This window comes from Carcharodon carcharias, chromosome 15 (assembly GCF_017639515.1).
Source record: "Carcharodon carcharias isolate sCarCar2 chromosome 15, sCarCar2.pri, whole genome shotgun sequence".
Lineage (NCBI taxonomy): Eukaryota > Metazoa > Chordata > Chondrichthyes > Lamniformes > Lamnidae > Carcharodon > Carcharodon carcharias.
This window is the reverse complement of record NC_054481.1, coordinates 45,633,387-45,648,106: the sequence shown is the minus strand read 5'-3', so window position 1 is coordinate 45,648,106 and position 14,720 is coordinate 45,633,387. Positions and strand designations below refer to the sequence as shown.

Here is a 14,720-nt window from a genome sequence, read left to right as displayed (position 1 = left end):
TTAATGAATAAATATAAGGTACCATACAAATAGTTCAACCCAGGCCCAGAGTGACCACATTCAGCTCTGTAAGTTGCCTGTCTAGCTGTAGGCTTCTGATTGACCCTGAGAGCACTCCGACCCCTGATGAGAACAACACAACCCGTTACCCAGGCGTGGAGCAACCAGCTGCAGCCTGCCAGGGCGTCTGTGTGTGTCTTGGATCATCTCGTGAATTTTTTATTTGTTCATGGGATGTGGGCATCGCTCACTAGGCCATCATTTATTGCCCATCCCTAATTGCCCTTGTTCAGAGCCAATAACACTGCTATGGGTCTGGAGTCACATGTAGGCCAGACCAGGTTAGGATAGCAGACAGCAGATTTCCTTCCCTAAAGGGCATCAGTGAACCAGATGGGTTTTTATGACAATTGACAATGGTTCCCTGGCCAGCATCAGACTTTCAATTCCAGATTTTCATTGAATTCAAATTTCACCATCTGTTGTGGTGGGATTCAAACCCCCAGAGCATTATCCTGGTCTCTAGAATACCAGTCCAGTGACAATACCACTATGCGACCACCTCCCCATATGAATATAAAGTTTGTCTCAGAATGAACCTTAACACACATAGTGGATATGTGCAGTGGCAGACCAGGGAGAGCCCTCACTGGCATCAGTACATTACAGAACCACCTGGATCCCTGTGGTTTGCATCAGGCTTTTCCCATAACCACTGATGGTAAGGTTGACCTGTAGTTTCCTCTTGCTGCTCTGGGAGTTGCAGAGACAGATCAGATTGGCACTGATCAGTCTATATTGTATTTTTCTATCTCATGCTTATTCTAAGTTACTAATTCTAGCAGCTCGATGCTTTTTTTAATTCAGAAAAGAGTTTTGAGTCCCTGGGACACTTGTTAGGTGCCTTTACCTTTTCTTGGCCGAGGCCCTTACTGAGGCTTGTGGAGCTCAAGGATTGAATCTTTTTGTTGGGAGGGAGAAGCTGACCGGTCTGCCCTATTCAAATCACTTCTCCAGCAGGTTGATCACTGGAGTACCGCTAATGTTGAAAAACTCCAACTTTCTTGGTTTTCCAGTTGTGGAAGGATATGTGAACTTCTGTTATGGTAGTGAATGGGAGGAGAAAGAAGAATGAAGGTAGTAGAACTAAATCTAACAGTTTCATTGTAATTCCCTGTGTAGGGGAGTAAAAACGATGAAGTTGAAGCTGTGTGTAGTCGTGTTGTGAAACTGCTAGAAACCCGCCAAGCTGAGGGTCAAAGTTCACGGTTTCTTGTGCCTATTTTATCCAAAGTCCTTGACTTTGCACCTGCAACTCTCACTGAAGGTAAGTGATCAGGGGTGATGTTGGATTATACTAATCACGACAACCACCCTAACTTTTTGCTTAATGAAACTGATGCTTTAAATCTTTACCTAAACAAGCTCAGTTGTCAGTAACTTGCTTTGTAAATGCTCTGTTGTCAACCCCTTTTTGTAGCAGTTCAGTTTCCAAATAAACACTTCCTTGCACCTGTAATGAATACAAACCCCTTATAACACACTAATCCATGCTGTCTAACTTGTTCATTCCAACAACACCAGTGAAGAATGCCTTTCAAATTAATGAAACAATAAACTGCAAGCAGAGTAAATGGTAATGCTGCACTGGAAGCACGATAGAAGAGTGCAGTAAAATATCAGTTCTTTGTGTGCACTTTCAACTTTATAGGAGAGAAACTTTAAAAGAAATTGCTTTGCGGTATAAAATGAACAGTGAAAAGGACCATGATTGATCAATGTAAAAGGGGTGTGATTTAATTCAATTTAGAGGAAGTTTCAACTGAAACAATGCTTTTCCAGGGAATGCAGTGCATTGGAGCATTTGGGCTGTGCTGGGAAATGTGACCTCCTCTGTGCAGTCTCCCCAACCTTCCATCCACTGTCTGTCTGCACCAGCAATTTGTTTTGTTCACACTTTTTCCAGAACACAAAAGCAGAGAGAGTTTCCTCCCTGGGAAGGAGGAAACTTAGAGGCTTTCAACCCTGCCCTGATTTAGAATAGTATTTGTAGTGGTTTGAGGACAGTCACCACATCTCTTTCAATGCTGGGATCTGAGTTTGGGATCAAACTAAAAGATTCCCATTTGTTGGTTAAAATGTGTTTATGCATCCCCTACTCCCCTTGAAGAATGGATCCACAGCATGCAAGATGCACATGCTTTTGTGAAAAATGGCATTAAGTGGCAAACTCAGAGGCCACAAGGATAGATGGTGTGGGACATGGCAACCTCTACACTGGTGCATTGAGGGGCAGTTTTCTGAATATAGCTTCCTCCCACCTTACAAGCCTTCAAGCTCTCTGTGCTCCTCCAGTCTGGCCTCTTGTGCATCTCTGATTTTAAATGCTCCATTGTTGGCATTACTGTCAACTGCCTACACCCTAAGCTCTGGAATTCCCTCCCTAAACCTCTCACTCTGTCCCCTCTTTTAAGATATTTCTTAAAGCTCTACCTCTCTGATCAAAATTCTGGTCATCTTTCCTGATTTCTCCTTCTGTGGCTCAGTGTCAAAAAGATTTTATTCTTGTTAAGCACCGCAAAACAGTAAGCTGTTGTTGAAGCACACAGGTGGAGTTGAATGGTAGACATCATTCACCATCAGGCTCATGGTCTGCCTGACTTGCAGAGTACTTGACTGGCACTGAGTGCTCCCCAAGTGTTCTCCAGCTCTGACACCTCATGTCCTGATGAGTAGAGAAAAAAAAATTACTTTTTATTTTTTTAAAAAGGCGTGAAGAGCTGCAAGGTGACTTTTTGTCATGTTTCCATAACTGGTTAGTTATGGTAAAGGTTAGTTTCCATAACTGCCCCAGCTGAGGTGTTTAGAATGAACAGACAGTTCCCACAAGTCTTGAGTCCAGTGAAATACTTTTTCAAAATTTTTAAGCGAGGGAGGTGTGAAATCACAGATTAACAAGAAGGAAAAAGAGAAAGAGAAGTATATTTCCAGTATAGTCTGGTTCCAAGCTGATTGAAAAGAGAAACTCCAAAGCACATCATCCCATAAGGTCATGTACACTGATGGACTCCATTATCAGATTCCAGTCAGGCTCAGCAAGTTTTCTATTTCTTCCCAACAGAGCAGGTGAATGCTGTTAGTAAGAAGCTTGTTGATTGGCTGCGATATGCAAGTACACTGCAGGGCGTCTCCCTTTCCTCCGGAGGCTTCTTTAGTCCAAGATCACGACAGGTAATTGAAAGCGGAAGTCACACTAATGTCTGTAGTACTATGTCAGCCATCACATTAACCCTTCAAAGACTGGCGTAAGATCTTGTGTTTGTATTTTGCTCCCCCCCACCTTTTGAAAAATATCTGCGTCAACTGACAACTTTTACACAGCTGAATCTCAGGCCTTCCTCTGGACACCTGCACTTGTGACACTGTTGAGTTATAGAACCACCATAATGGAATCTAACCATCACATTTGTCCCTATGTTCTTTTGCGTTTCACTGTTAATAGCCCTTGTGTTAAGAAACAAAGTATTGTGGGTTAGCTGTTACCTAATTAATTTGTCTAAATTGTTCAGTTTCCCCTAATAACTCAGCGAACTTCTCAAGTGAGTAGCTAAGCCATAAAGGGTAAGAAGGGCCCATGTTCAATCCACGGCTGTGTGACATGTTAGCTGCAGCCTGGGACCTATAGTTGACTTCCTTGTCTATTCCTTGTTAGTATCCAGTGAACCCCGCTGGAACATGCGGTTGTGGACATTAGATAAAGAGAAGATTGAGCTAGTTTGTGATGCAACTTGTTGAATAACCTGCAAACAATCACTGTCAAGGCTCACACTTGGAAAAATGGATGGCTTGATCAGATGCAGATGAGATGACCATGGCTTCCAAAAGGTGCCTATGCTTTCAAGACAGGGAGGAGAACTTGATAGATCACTTTAGGTTATCTAGCATTAACAGTGTTGTTTATTTTTCTCTTGGTTAGCCTGCTTCCATTTTAGAGGTGGATGGAGCAGTAGCAGGTGATTTCTTCACCGTACTTTCCATTGGCCAATATTACACTGAGGACCAATGGCTCAACATGCACTCTTTCTCCATGATCAGAAAGTGGCTGCAGTGTTTCGGGGCAAGTGGAGTCAACAGCAATGATGCAGGTAACTTGTCACAAACCTCTGATTTAGATTGTGGGAATTGCATTAAAAATTGGAAATCTGAAAATACACAGCAGACCTGTGGGCCTCTGCAGAGAGGAAAGATTGGTTCCAAGGAAGGGGCACACCCAAAACTTTTCTCTCTTTAAATGCTGATGGGTCTGCTGTGTATTTTCTGTCTGTGCTTCTCCCTGAGGAGGTTCTGTTCTCAGTATTCAGTTCTTTTGCTTAATCTCGGTTCCAGGGATAGCCTGTTCCCTAAACACTAAGAAGTAAGTGCTGTTTTTCACATAGTTCAAACTTTGTTGGCATTTTCGCATTTCTGAACATCTGCCAGATGAAAGGAAAGATTTCTACCATCAGATTCATTGCAATTTTCTTTAACTACAGGCATTGTACAGATAGGGTTGCCAACCCTCCAGGAACTAAAGATTAATTTCCAGAACATTGCTGTGAGAAACCTGGGAGAAATATAATTTTTTTTAAAAAGTGCGAACTTTTAATTTTTGTTTTAGTTATAAAAACACTGGAGAAAAATTTAAAAGAAAAGGGTTGTTTAACTGGCCGGGAAAGATTGGTCAGGTGGTTAACAGTGAGGTTGAGTGTCTTGGGCTACAGGAAGATATAGATGGGATGGTTAAATGGGCAGATAAGTGGCAGATGGAATTTAACCCTGAAAAGCGTCAGGTGATACACTTTGGAAGGAGTAATTTGACAAGGTAGTATTCAATGAATGGCATGGCACTAGGAAGTTCTGAGGAACAAAGGGTCCTTGGCATGTGTGCCCATAGATCTCTGAAGACGGAGGGGCATGTTAATGGGGTGATGAAAAAGACATATGGGACACTTGCCTTTATCAATCGAGGAATAGATTACAAAAGTAGGGAGGTCATGTTGGAGTTGTATAGAACCTTGGTGAGGCCGCAGCTGGAGTATTGTGTGCAGTTCTGGTCGCCACATTATAGGAAGGATGTGATTGCATTGGAGGGGGTGCAGAGGAGATTCACCAGGATGTTGCCTGGGATGAAACATTTAAGTTATGATGAAAGGTTGGATAGACTTGGGTTGTTTTCGTTGGAGCAGAGAAGGCTGTGGGGCGACCTGATCGAGGTGTACAAGGTTATGAGGGGCATGGACAGGGTGGATAGGGAGCAGCTGTTCCCCTTAGTTGAAGGGTCAGTCACGAGGGGACATAAGTTCAAGGTAAGGGGCAGGAGATTGAGGGGGGATGTGAGGAAATATTTTTTTACCCAGAGGTTGGTGACAGTCTGCAATGCGCTGCCTGGAAGAATGGTGGAGGCAGGTGGCCTCACATCCTTTAAAAAGTACCTGGATGAACACTTAGCACGTCATAACATTCAAGGCTATGGGCTAAGTGCTGGTAAATGGGGTTAGGTAAGTGGGTCAGGTGTTTCTCACGTGTTGGTGCAGACTCGGTGGGCCAAAGGGCCTCTTCTGCACTGTGTGATTCTGTGAAACAAACTCCTGGAGATTTAGCTGTGATGAAACCCCTAGATATACATCTAACTAGAGTGGAAACCCTAGGTAAAGTGCCTTTCTGACGCTGGCATTACTCCTTTGCCCCATTTACATTAAAGGGGCACTGGCTAGAGAAATGCCTGCAATAAAATCTGGCTCCCTTGTAAAATTTGCCTGATTATTGGGCTTATTCAGAGACTGGCTGAAACTAATGGAGGTATGCGTAATTTGTGTAGGGGTCATTGCCTTGGCCTTACTGTAAATTCACTTTAGGCAGTGGCAGATACAATATCATGGTGGGTATACCACAGTACTAGTAATCCAGGCACGTCAATTAATAATCCAGAGAATTTGAGTTCAAATTTCACCATGGGAGTTTAAAAATTCAGTTTAAAATACAAAAGAGTCTGGAAATAAACATGATTGCTGTAAAAAAAAAAAATTACAATGGTTCACTTATGTCCTCGTTAGATTTTTGTGATGTAAGGGTATCAAGAGCTATGGAGTAAAGATGGGAAAATGGAGGTGAGGTGTAGATCAGCCATAATCTAATTGAATGGTGGAGTAGACCCAGTGGGCATACTCGTCTTCTCCTGTTCCTAATGACATGGGAAGAAGATGCCTGAAGGTTAACAGGCCAGAATAAAATAGCAGATGGTAGAGATTGCATTGTGTGGAATTCTTTACTGCAGAGGGCTGTAGAGGCTGGGTTGTTAGGTATATTCTAGACTGTGATAGACATTTTTAATCAGTATTGGAATCAAAGGTTATGGGGAAAAGGCAGGAAAGTGGAGTTGAGGATTATCAGATCAGCCATGATCTCATTGAATGGCGGAGCAGACTTGATGGGCTGAATGGCCTACTTCTGCTCCTACGTCTTATGTTCTTATGTTGCTTTTACTATCAGTTGTGCTTTGCTACTAGAAACAGAAAAAGCTTTGCCCAGTGGTGTTTTGTGCCTCTGGAGTAATTACAACCTCAGTTGCACTGCAGTACTGTAATATAAATAAATTGACCATGTGGCTGCAGTCAAATTCCACACTACGAATGGTTAATCATGAGCATAGATGCCAGCATCTTCTCTTTAATTACCATTCATAATGTCATTTTATATTGAAACAGCTCTCACCTGTGAAGGATATTGTGATGACTGTAATCGGCAGCGGCTAACTATGTCATTGCTCACAGATCTCACTGCTGGGATTCTGAAGAAAACTATTGGAAATAAGAAAGACAAAGGGCATTATTTTCCATTTGGTAATTGGAAGCGCACCTGAATGCAGAGATTGCTGTTTTGGCTCGGGCACTGTAACATAGTTTATAGAAGTGTGATACTGCATCATCACCTTGTGCTCATTAACTCAAGTTATGCATGTGATGGACAAAAGATTCCTCTACGCAAAACAGCATAATCTGCTGACTTGACTTTAGAAAAGTTTTATCCTTCAAACTTTCAGAGGTGGCCTGTGACCAAAGTAGATCATAGTTCAGTTTTCTGGATTCCAACCGCAAGATTGATCTGTCCACCTTTTAGTATATTTCAATGTTTAATTTGCATTGAACGATTATTAGAATGATGGTCTAATTATATGGTGAGGAGCCAAATCTTCTATGCAGATTTATCCAATGCAAATCATTGGCAATTTTCCAAAGAACCAGAAAATGTGAGCATGCAGGTGGATCAATGGGACAGGAAACAGTTCAGTCCAAAGTGATAATTAACACTTGCTTAATCTGAGTTAAGATAGGTTTAAAAAATACTGACTTTAAGAAATCTTGTTTGGCTTTGTTTCCTTTTGTGATTGTTTGCGAGAAGATTATGACTTTGATATGCGCTAGTGACCATGTGTTTACCCAGATACTTTTACTAAGCCTATTGCTTTTCCTTTATCCTCACTTCACCATAATTAACTGATGTGATCTAAATAGTATAGAAATGCTGCTGCTTGATGGAACTTGATTAATCTCTTTTTAGATGAAAAGTCAGAGTTAGACAGCTCTGTAATGTCAATGGTTTCTGCTTCCTCGACATCAAGTCGTCTAATGCCTCCTAAAGAGCGTCTACGGGAGAAGACGTTTGAGTATTGCAATCGGTTAATTGAACAGAGTGATAGAAGTAAGTACACTATCAGGGAAAATCTGTATTCCATTTGCTTTAAACCTTTTTCCCCACTATACTTTAGCTCTTGCAAGCAGTTCACTTAATTCCTCAGTTGAGAGGGCATTAAATGACCTACTGTCTAATGTTCACCACATCTGCTGCTGTTAAGAGATGTTATCTCTGATGATTAGAACCTATCCATTTTTGCTCTTCCTTTGAAAAGCATTTAACCTCCTGTGCTGTGATGGAAACCATGATAACAAAGCTGCATCTTAGCCCTTTGTTGCAGAGCATCATATTTATGAATTTCTATGTCTTACTCCTATACTAGTTAATAGGACACCTAGACCACGATAGACAGTCTAGTTCCCTAACAGCAATCGAGAAGGGGCAGGTAATTCTGAAGATCTGTTGGCTAAGTTATTTATATAACTGCAGTCGCTTATCATTTCTTCTGGGTTGTGTGAAGTAGCTTTGCTTGGGTTCAAAAGAGTATTTACATTAAAGAACAAAGAGGTTTGAGGTCAACAGTGGCAAGTGCAAGCAGAACATTGAACTTTCTCAGCTCTTGTATCAACGATCTATATTTATGTTTTATTCTAAGGTTCTGAAGTGTTCAGAATCTTTATATGATTCAGAAAATGAAATGTATTGGAAAACCTTTAATGTTGTTAATTCTCCAGAAATGCAACTAACTGAATAGAAATGGCAGCAGCCCTGAATGATTGGTTATCTGTTGCTTTTTATATTGGAGAATACTGGTCCTACATTTCCAGTTTGAGATAATTCAAGTACTTGAATTTTTTCTGTAACCCATGAAAGTTGGTAGGCAACATTTTGCCACTAAGCAATTTCAATATTACTCTGAAAACATACGTTTAAAAATGAATGCTGATATTCCTCTGCGCAACTATTATTAAAAAGTATGACTTTATAAATAGAAACATTGAGGGTAAAAGCAAGGGAGTTATGGTAAATCTTTATATAATCACTGGTTAGACTCAGCCTGAATATTGAGTTCAATTCTGGACATTGCACATCAGAAAGGATTTCAAGGCTTTGGTGAAAGTATAGAGGGAATTTACCAGAATGGAACCAGGGATAAGGAACGTCAGTTATGTGAAGCAACTGGAGAAACTGGGATTGTGCTCATTGTAGCAAGAAGATTTAGTAAGCAGTGTTCAAAACTCTGGTTGGTTTTCGTAGGGGAGGGGAAATAACTGTTTCCACATGCAGGAGCTAAGTCACCAGAAATTACTGGTTTAAGATAATTGGTCATTTCTTTTTGAAAGCCTGGGAGACATGAAGAGAGTTTTTCTACTGAGCGAGTTATGATGACTTGGAATGCGTTACCTGAAAGGGTGAGGAGATGCAGATCTAGTACTAATTTTCAAAAGGAAATTGGATGAATATTTAATAATAATAAACATTTGTGGGAAAGAACAGTGGTTTGGCTTTAATTGGTAACTTTCAGAGAACTGGTTCAGACATGATGGACCAAATGACCTCCTTATGCACTGTATGTTTCTATGGATTAAATTATATGAAGTGGTAAAATTGTCTGGAGTGTTCAAATCTTGTAGAATGGTTTTAGAATACTGGCACCACATGTCAAAATTTAAATAAAATAATTTAAGCAAATATAATTAAAATAATTTAAGCAAATATAATTAAAATAATTTAAATGATAAACACTTTATATTATGAATGATTATTGACCAAAAAATCTTTGTAAAGTTTTTTACATGTGTTAAACGATTCGATTTTGAGTGAAGTATTGATTTAAAATATTGTTGGTTCAGTTTAACCGATTAATTATGCTTTTGTTCACGTTTTTCCTGTTGAGGTGATACAAATCTTGCATAGGATAATGAGCAATTAAAGTAATTGTCAGCACACACTGATGATTAATCCAGCACTTAGTTCCTTGCTCCATTCCTGTGTTGTTGATTTAGAATTATTATCTAGAATGACACAGAATCCAGATGAAACATGGAGCTAAATTAAATATTTGCAGTCAATTTTTCATTTGTAGTCAACAAACTTGACATGATTACATCTTTTTAGTCTCTTTGCACAAATATGTGGAGTGGTAACTCTGCAGTAGGTTATTGACAACAAGCACACAGTTAATTATTTTGTTAAAAAGGCTAAGGGTAGAAATAGGTACAGTCAAGCCTGATTATAAGAAATTTGGCTGTTTGAAAGAATGTCCTGATATAGTGATCTAGTGGTGGCGATCTGCTAACTTTGCTGAGTTTCAATCTATAGAAAATGTGCAAATGTCATTTCTTAGTGAAATTGTGATGTTGCAATGTTTGCTTTTTGCCACTAGAGCATGCTATGAGACTCTCTTAACTGCTGCAGTGCTTGATTGACTTATATCTGTGTATTTACATACTTGGCTCCTGGCTCAGTACAAACATTTTCACTTGCTGTGTCCAGTGTATGCACGATATTTTAGACCAGTAAGGCAGCATTTTTCTGGAGTTGCAACCATCCTTGTTTTATAAAAATTCTCTTTAATAGCCCGTTGTTCCTTCTCCCTATAGTCACCTTCTCCCCATCCAATTTTCTTTACTCTCACTCTTAACTATGCCCCATTTCCTGTTTTGAGAAGATATGCAAGTGATTTGCTGCCTGACCTTTGGCAGTGTTGCTGTTTTTTCAGAGATGCCCAAGAGCAGTGATGTACAGTTGACCTTTGTGTTTGCAATCCTTCCTCCTTGTTGGCATGTGCTAAGCCATGGGTTCTGTACACCTTCAGTGCAATGTGGTCAAAATTCCATCCAGTTTTCTTTGTTGTCTGCAGCCTGTTTGTTGCAGTGTGCCCAGGATTGCTGTGCACATCTTAAGGGGATATGGGCTGTTGCACTGCATGGTGCGTTTTCAGATTGCGCATCCATGCAGTTTAGAGTCTGACTGGGATTGGGAACTTGGGAAATTATCCCATGTCCCACTGATTTGTGGTCCATTGAAGTACCACCTACAAACCTCCATTTCCTTTGGCATTATGTGACAATGCGATTACAATATTTTGCCATATACTAGCTCTTATCAGTCATTGTGATTTTAAAATGTAACTTTTTCTCTTTGCAATAGACGCTCTAAAGAAATCTGACTCAGAACTCCAGAAAGCTGTAAGTAGTTCAAGCACTATTGGTTGAAAACAAACACTCCAAGATGAAAGTTATGGAGAGAGTCTGTTTCTCTCACGTTAGCTAGTATAATTAAAAAGTAAACCTATGTTCTGTGTTGACTGAAGTTTATTGTTTTATATTTTGCATTGGAAAAGCGGAAATGTGGCATTTGTTTTTATTCACAAACTTAACTGTTTGTACTTAAAACCAGTTATTTATTTATTTTCTTCCCTTGGTCTCCCCAAATTATCTTGCTTCTGTGCAAAATTAGTTAGCATGGAGAACAGAGTAGACAGTAATAAAAACCTTGCTGCAATCTCAGTCTCCAAATCTCCTCCACGTTTAGTCGTAAGTAGACATCTCTGTTTGCAGGACTAGTTGTGTAAAGGTGAAAACTTAATTTCTATGTTCTGCTTCCCCAAGCAGTTTGGCAAAAGGCTGGCAAACCTCTCAAGGAATGGCAGATGGTTATGAGCATGTGGACCTGAGGGTACAACCAGAGGGCCATCTGATACTTTATACACCGCAGGAGCAACATATAACATTTCGAACAACACAGGATAGACATCCAGTATTTTAGGGGGTTATCTAATATTTTACAGGATTCAGGAAGGACAGACAACATTCTACACAACTCTGGAGGAAGGCAAAGTTTCACACACATTTCAAAAGATGTTTTTTTTCAAAAGTGAGATTTAGTTAAGAGTTAATTACTGATAGCGGTAGATGAGGAGTTCTGGGTGACTGCTACACCAAACTGTATAGGACGTCTTCACTCCAAAGAGAAAAAGAAAACTTGCAAATTCTGGAACTCTGAAAGAAAATCAGAAAACGCTGAAAAACCTAATTTTTGATTTCTTTTTTCTTTTAATTTTTTGCTTTGCTTTGTTGCTGGCTTATTGTACCTTGTGTTTGTCTCCTAGTGTCTTGTTGAAGCAGTGACTTTGTTGGACCTGATCTGTCGACAGGATCCACAGTTTGTGTATCGAGCCTTTCCAGTAGTGAAAGCATTGTATGGGAGGATCAGTTCAGACTCTGTTTTTGCCAGAGTGTTGCTTCCAGTTACTCAATTCTATCTAAATCACAGTAAGTAGAAATTAACCCATTCTTGGCCGCTGTTACACATGTCTAGAGTCATGTGGTTGGATTTGACTAAATAGAACTGAAGCAATGATAGAAACACAGAAAGGAAACAAGAATTACATTTATATAGTGCCTGTCACCACTTTAGGATGTCCCAAAGTGGATTACAACCAATGTACTAATTTTGAAGTGTAGTCATTGTTTTAACGTAGGAAATGCAGCAGTCAATTTTTTGTATGGTAAGATCCCATAAATAGCAATGTGATAATGAGCAGATAATTGTTTAATTGATGTTGGCTGAGGGATAAATATTAGTCCTGAGCTGGGAGGAACACCTCTGGTCTTCGAAATAGTGCAATGGGATCTTTTACATCCACCTGAGAGGAAATGTAAACATGAACCTTTTGATCACGTTTTGATATAGTTTTTGCACCAAATTGCCTCATCCTCTCATAATGCTGAGGTACTGAAAAACCTAAGCATTTAATGAACTCTCCTGCACTGTGGCAGATGAAATTTGGTGGCTGATCGTGTTACCCCAACACCCACCCTCCCACATCCAACTTACATTATCATTTGGAATAGGAAACAACACTTTTAATGGTTCCTAGTTACCTCTGACACCTCATGTGATTGTGAAAAAGGTAAAAGGTAAACTATCCCTCCTCAACCTTCTTGACCTGTCTGAAGCCTTTGACAAAGTTGACCACACCATCCTCTTACAATGCCTCTTCAATGGATTCTCTTTCTGCTCTTGCACCATTACCTCTGATGTTCCCCAGAGATTTATCCTTGGCTCCTCCTATTTCTCATCCAAATGCTGCCCCTCCCGACGACACGCAGAAAGCACAGCCTCAGTTTCCATATGTATGCTGATGACTCACAGTTCTAACTCACCGCTACCCCTCTCAAGCCCTCCACTGTCTCTACAGTGTCACACTGCTTGTCTGATATCCAGTATTGAACGGGCAGAAATTTCCTCCAGTTAAATATTGAGAAGACCAAAGCCATTGCCTTCAGTCCCCACTACAAACTCTGTTCCCTAACCACCGCTTCCATCCCCCTCACTAGCAACTGTCAAAGGCTGAATTTGCAACTTTGGTGCACTATTTGACCCTGAGGTGAGCTTCCACAAATCCACAACACTCTTGGCAATGTTGTGGATTTGTCAAGAGTGCCAATTGCCACTTTCATAACCACCTGAATCTATCCCTGCCTCAGTTCATCTGCTGCTGAATCCCTCATCTATGCCTTTGTTACCTCTAGTCTTGATTATTCCAACACACTCCTGACTGGCCTCTCACATTCTACCCTCTATAAACTTGAGGTTATCCATAACTCTGCTGTTCGTGTCCTAACTCACACTGTGTCCTGTTCACCCATCACCCCATGTTCTCCATGACCTACAGTGGCTTACAGTTGAGCAATGCCTTGATTTTAATATTCTTTCACCCTTGTTTTTAAATCTTTTGCGCTTCCCTATCTCTGTAATTATCTCAAGCTCCACAAACCCCTGAGATATCTGCGCTCCTCCAAATCTGGCCTCTTGAGCATTCTTAATTTCAATCATTCCACCATTAGCAGACTTGCTTCAGCTTCCAAGACACTAAGTTCTGGGATCCCTTCTCTAAATCTCTCCATCTCTCTAGCTTGATTTCCTCCTTTACGATGCTGCTTAAAACCTGCCTCCTTGACCAAGCTTTTTGGTCATCTGCCCTAACGTTTCCTTATGATATCCCCTTGCTGTCAAATTTTGTTTGATGATGCTCTTGTGAAATGCTTTGGGACATTTTACTAAGTTAAAGACGCTACATTAATGCAAGCTATTGTTAATGGTGTCACCATAGAACATCAACCATGTATGCAACAAGTCCTGAACTTTTCCACATTTCAGGTGAGCTGGCAGCCGTGGATTCTGAAGCTGTTTACCGACACTTATTCACCAAGATCCCTTCTGAACGCTACCATGACACAATGGTGGCCTTTGAGTTTTTCCAGTTCTGCAGGCGGAATAGGAAAACGCTGAGTGAAAATGTTGGTATTTTTCACAAGAGCTTCCCAAATCTGCTGAAGGTGAGAATTTGATGTACACCAATAGAGAAATGCCTATATCTCCTGTAGCAGCAGCTAATTGTAGCTCAGACACAATGTCAGGATATTGTAAAGTACTGATCCATTCCAGCCTCTTCAGACTCTGGATGCAAGGTGAATCTTTTCTGTCTATGTATAATTCTTGTGTCTTTCTTATCAGTTCTTAGCTTGGAACACACCATCCTTGTTCCCTGAGTTCATTGAATTGCTGCCTGATCTGATTCGTCCAGACACGTCGATTGAGATGCTCCATTCATTGCTTGACCTCCCCTGCCTGACTGCAGCACTTGAAGCCCAGCTCAGGTACTGATTAAACTGTAGGTGGCCCCTCAATATCTGCAGTGGTTCAATTGGTGAAACTCTTGCCTCTACGTCACAGGGTTCCAGGTCCAAGCCCAGTTCCAAGGCTTGAATGCAAAAATTAAGGCTGACATTCCAAGCAGCACTGAGGGAGCGCTGCACTGTCGGATGATGCCGTCTTTGGGATGAAACATCAAACCTAGGCCCCAACTGCCTGCTTGGGTGGATGTAAGGAATCCTATGGCACTATTTTGAATAAGAGCAGGGGAGTTATTTATCCTTGAATCAACATCACGAAACAGATTATCTTATTATCACATTGCAGTTTTTGGGAGTTTGCTATGGCTGTCATGTTTCCTACATTACAACAGGATTAAAGCTACA

At 40.7% G+C, this 14,720-nt stretch overlaps 1 protein-coding gene across 5 annotated transcripts in view; it reads left to right on the top strand.

Moving 5' to 3' along the window:
• Nucleotides 1-14,720, top strand: part of ap5z1 (adaptor related protein complex 5 subunit zeta 1) — a 56,803-nt gene that overhangs the window by 12,196 nt on the left and 29,887 nt on the right. For all 5 annotated transcript variants that reach the window (XM_041206457.1, XM_041206458.1, XM_041206454.1 and 2 more), the window contains exons 4-11: nucleotides 1,183-1,327; nucleotides 3,122-3,231; nucleotides 3,977-4,145; nucleotides 7,597-7,737; nucleotides 10,825-10,862; nucleotides 11,786-11,948; nucleotides 13,840-14,018; nucleotides 14,197-14,339. In XM_041206457.1, coding sequence (XP_041062391.1) covers nucleotides 1,183-1,327; nucleotides 3,122-3,231; nucleotides 3,977-4,145; nucleotides 7,597-7,737; nucleotides 10,825-10,862; nucleotides 11,786-11,948; nucleotides 13,840-14,018; nucleotides 14,197-14,339 — 1,088 coding nt within the window. The remainder of the gene's footprint in view (nucleotides 1-1,182; nucleotides 1,328-3,121; nucleotides 3,232-3,976; nucleotides 4,146-7,596; nucleotides 7,738-10,824; nucleotides 10,863-11,785; nucleotides 11,949-13,839; nucleotides 14,019-14,196; nucleotides 14,340-14,720) is intronic.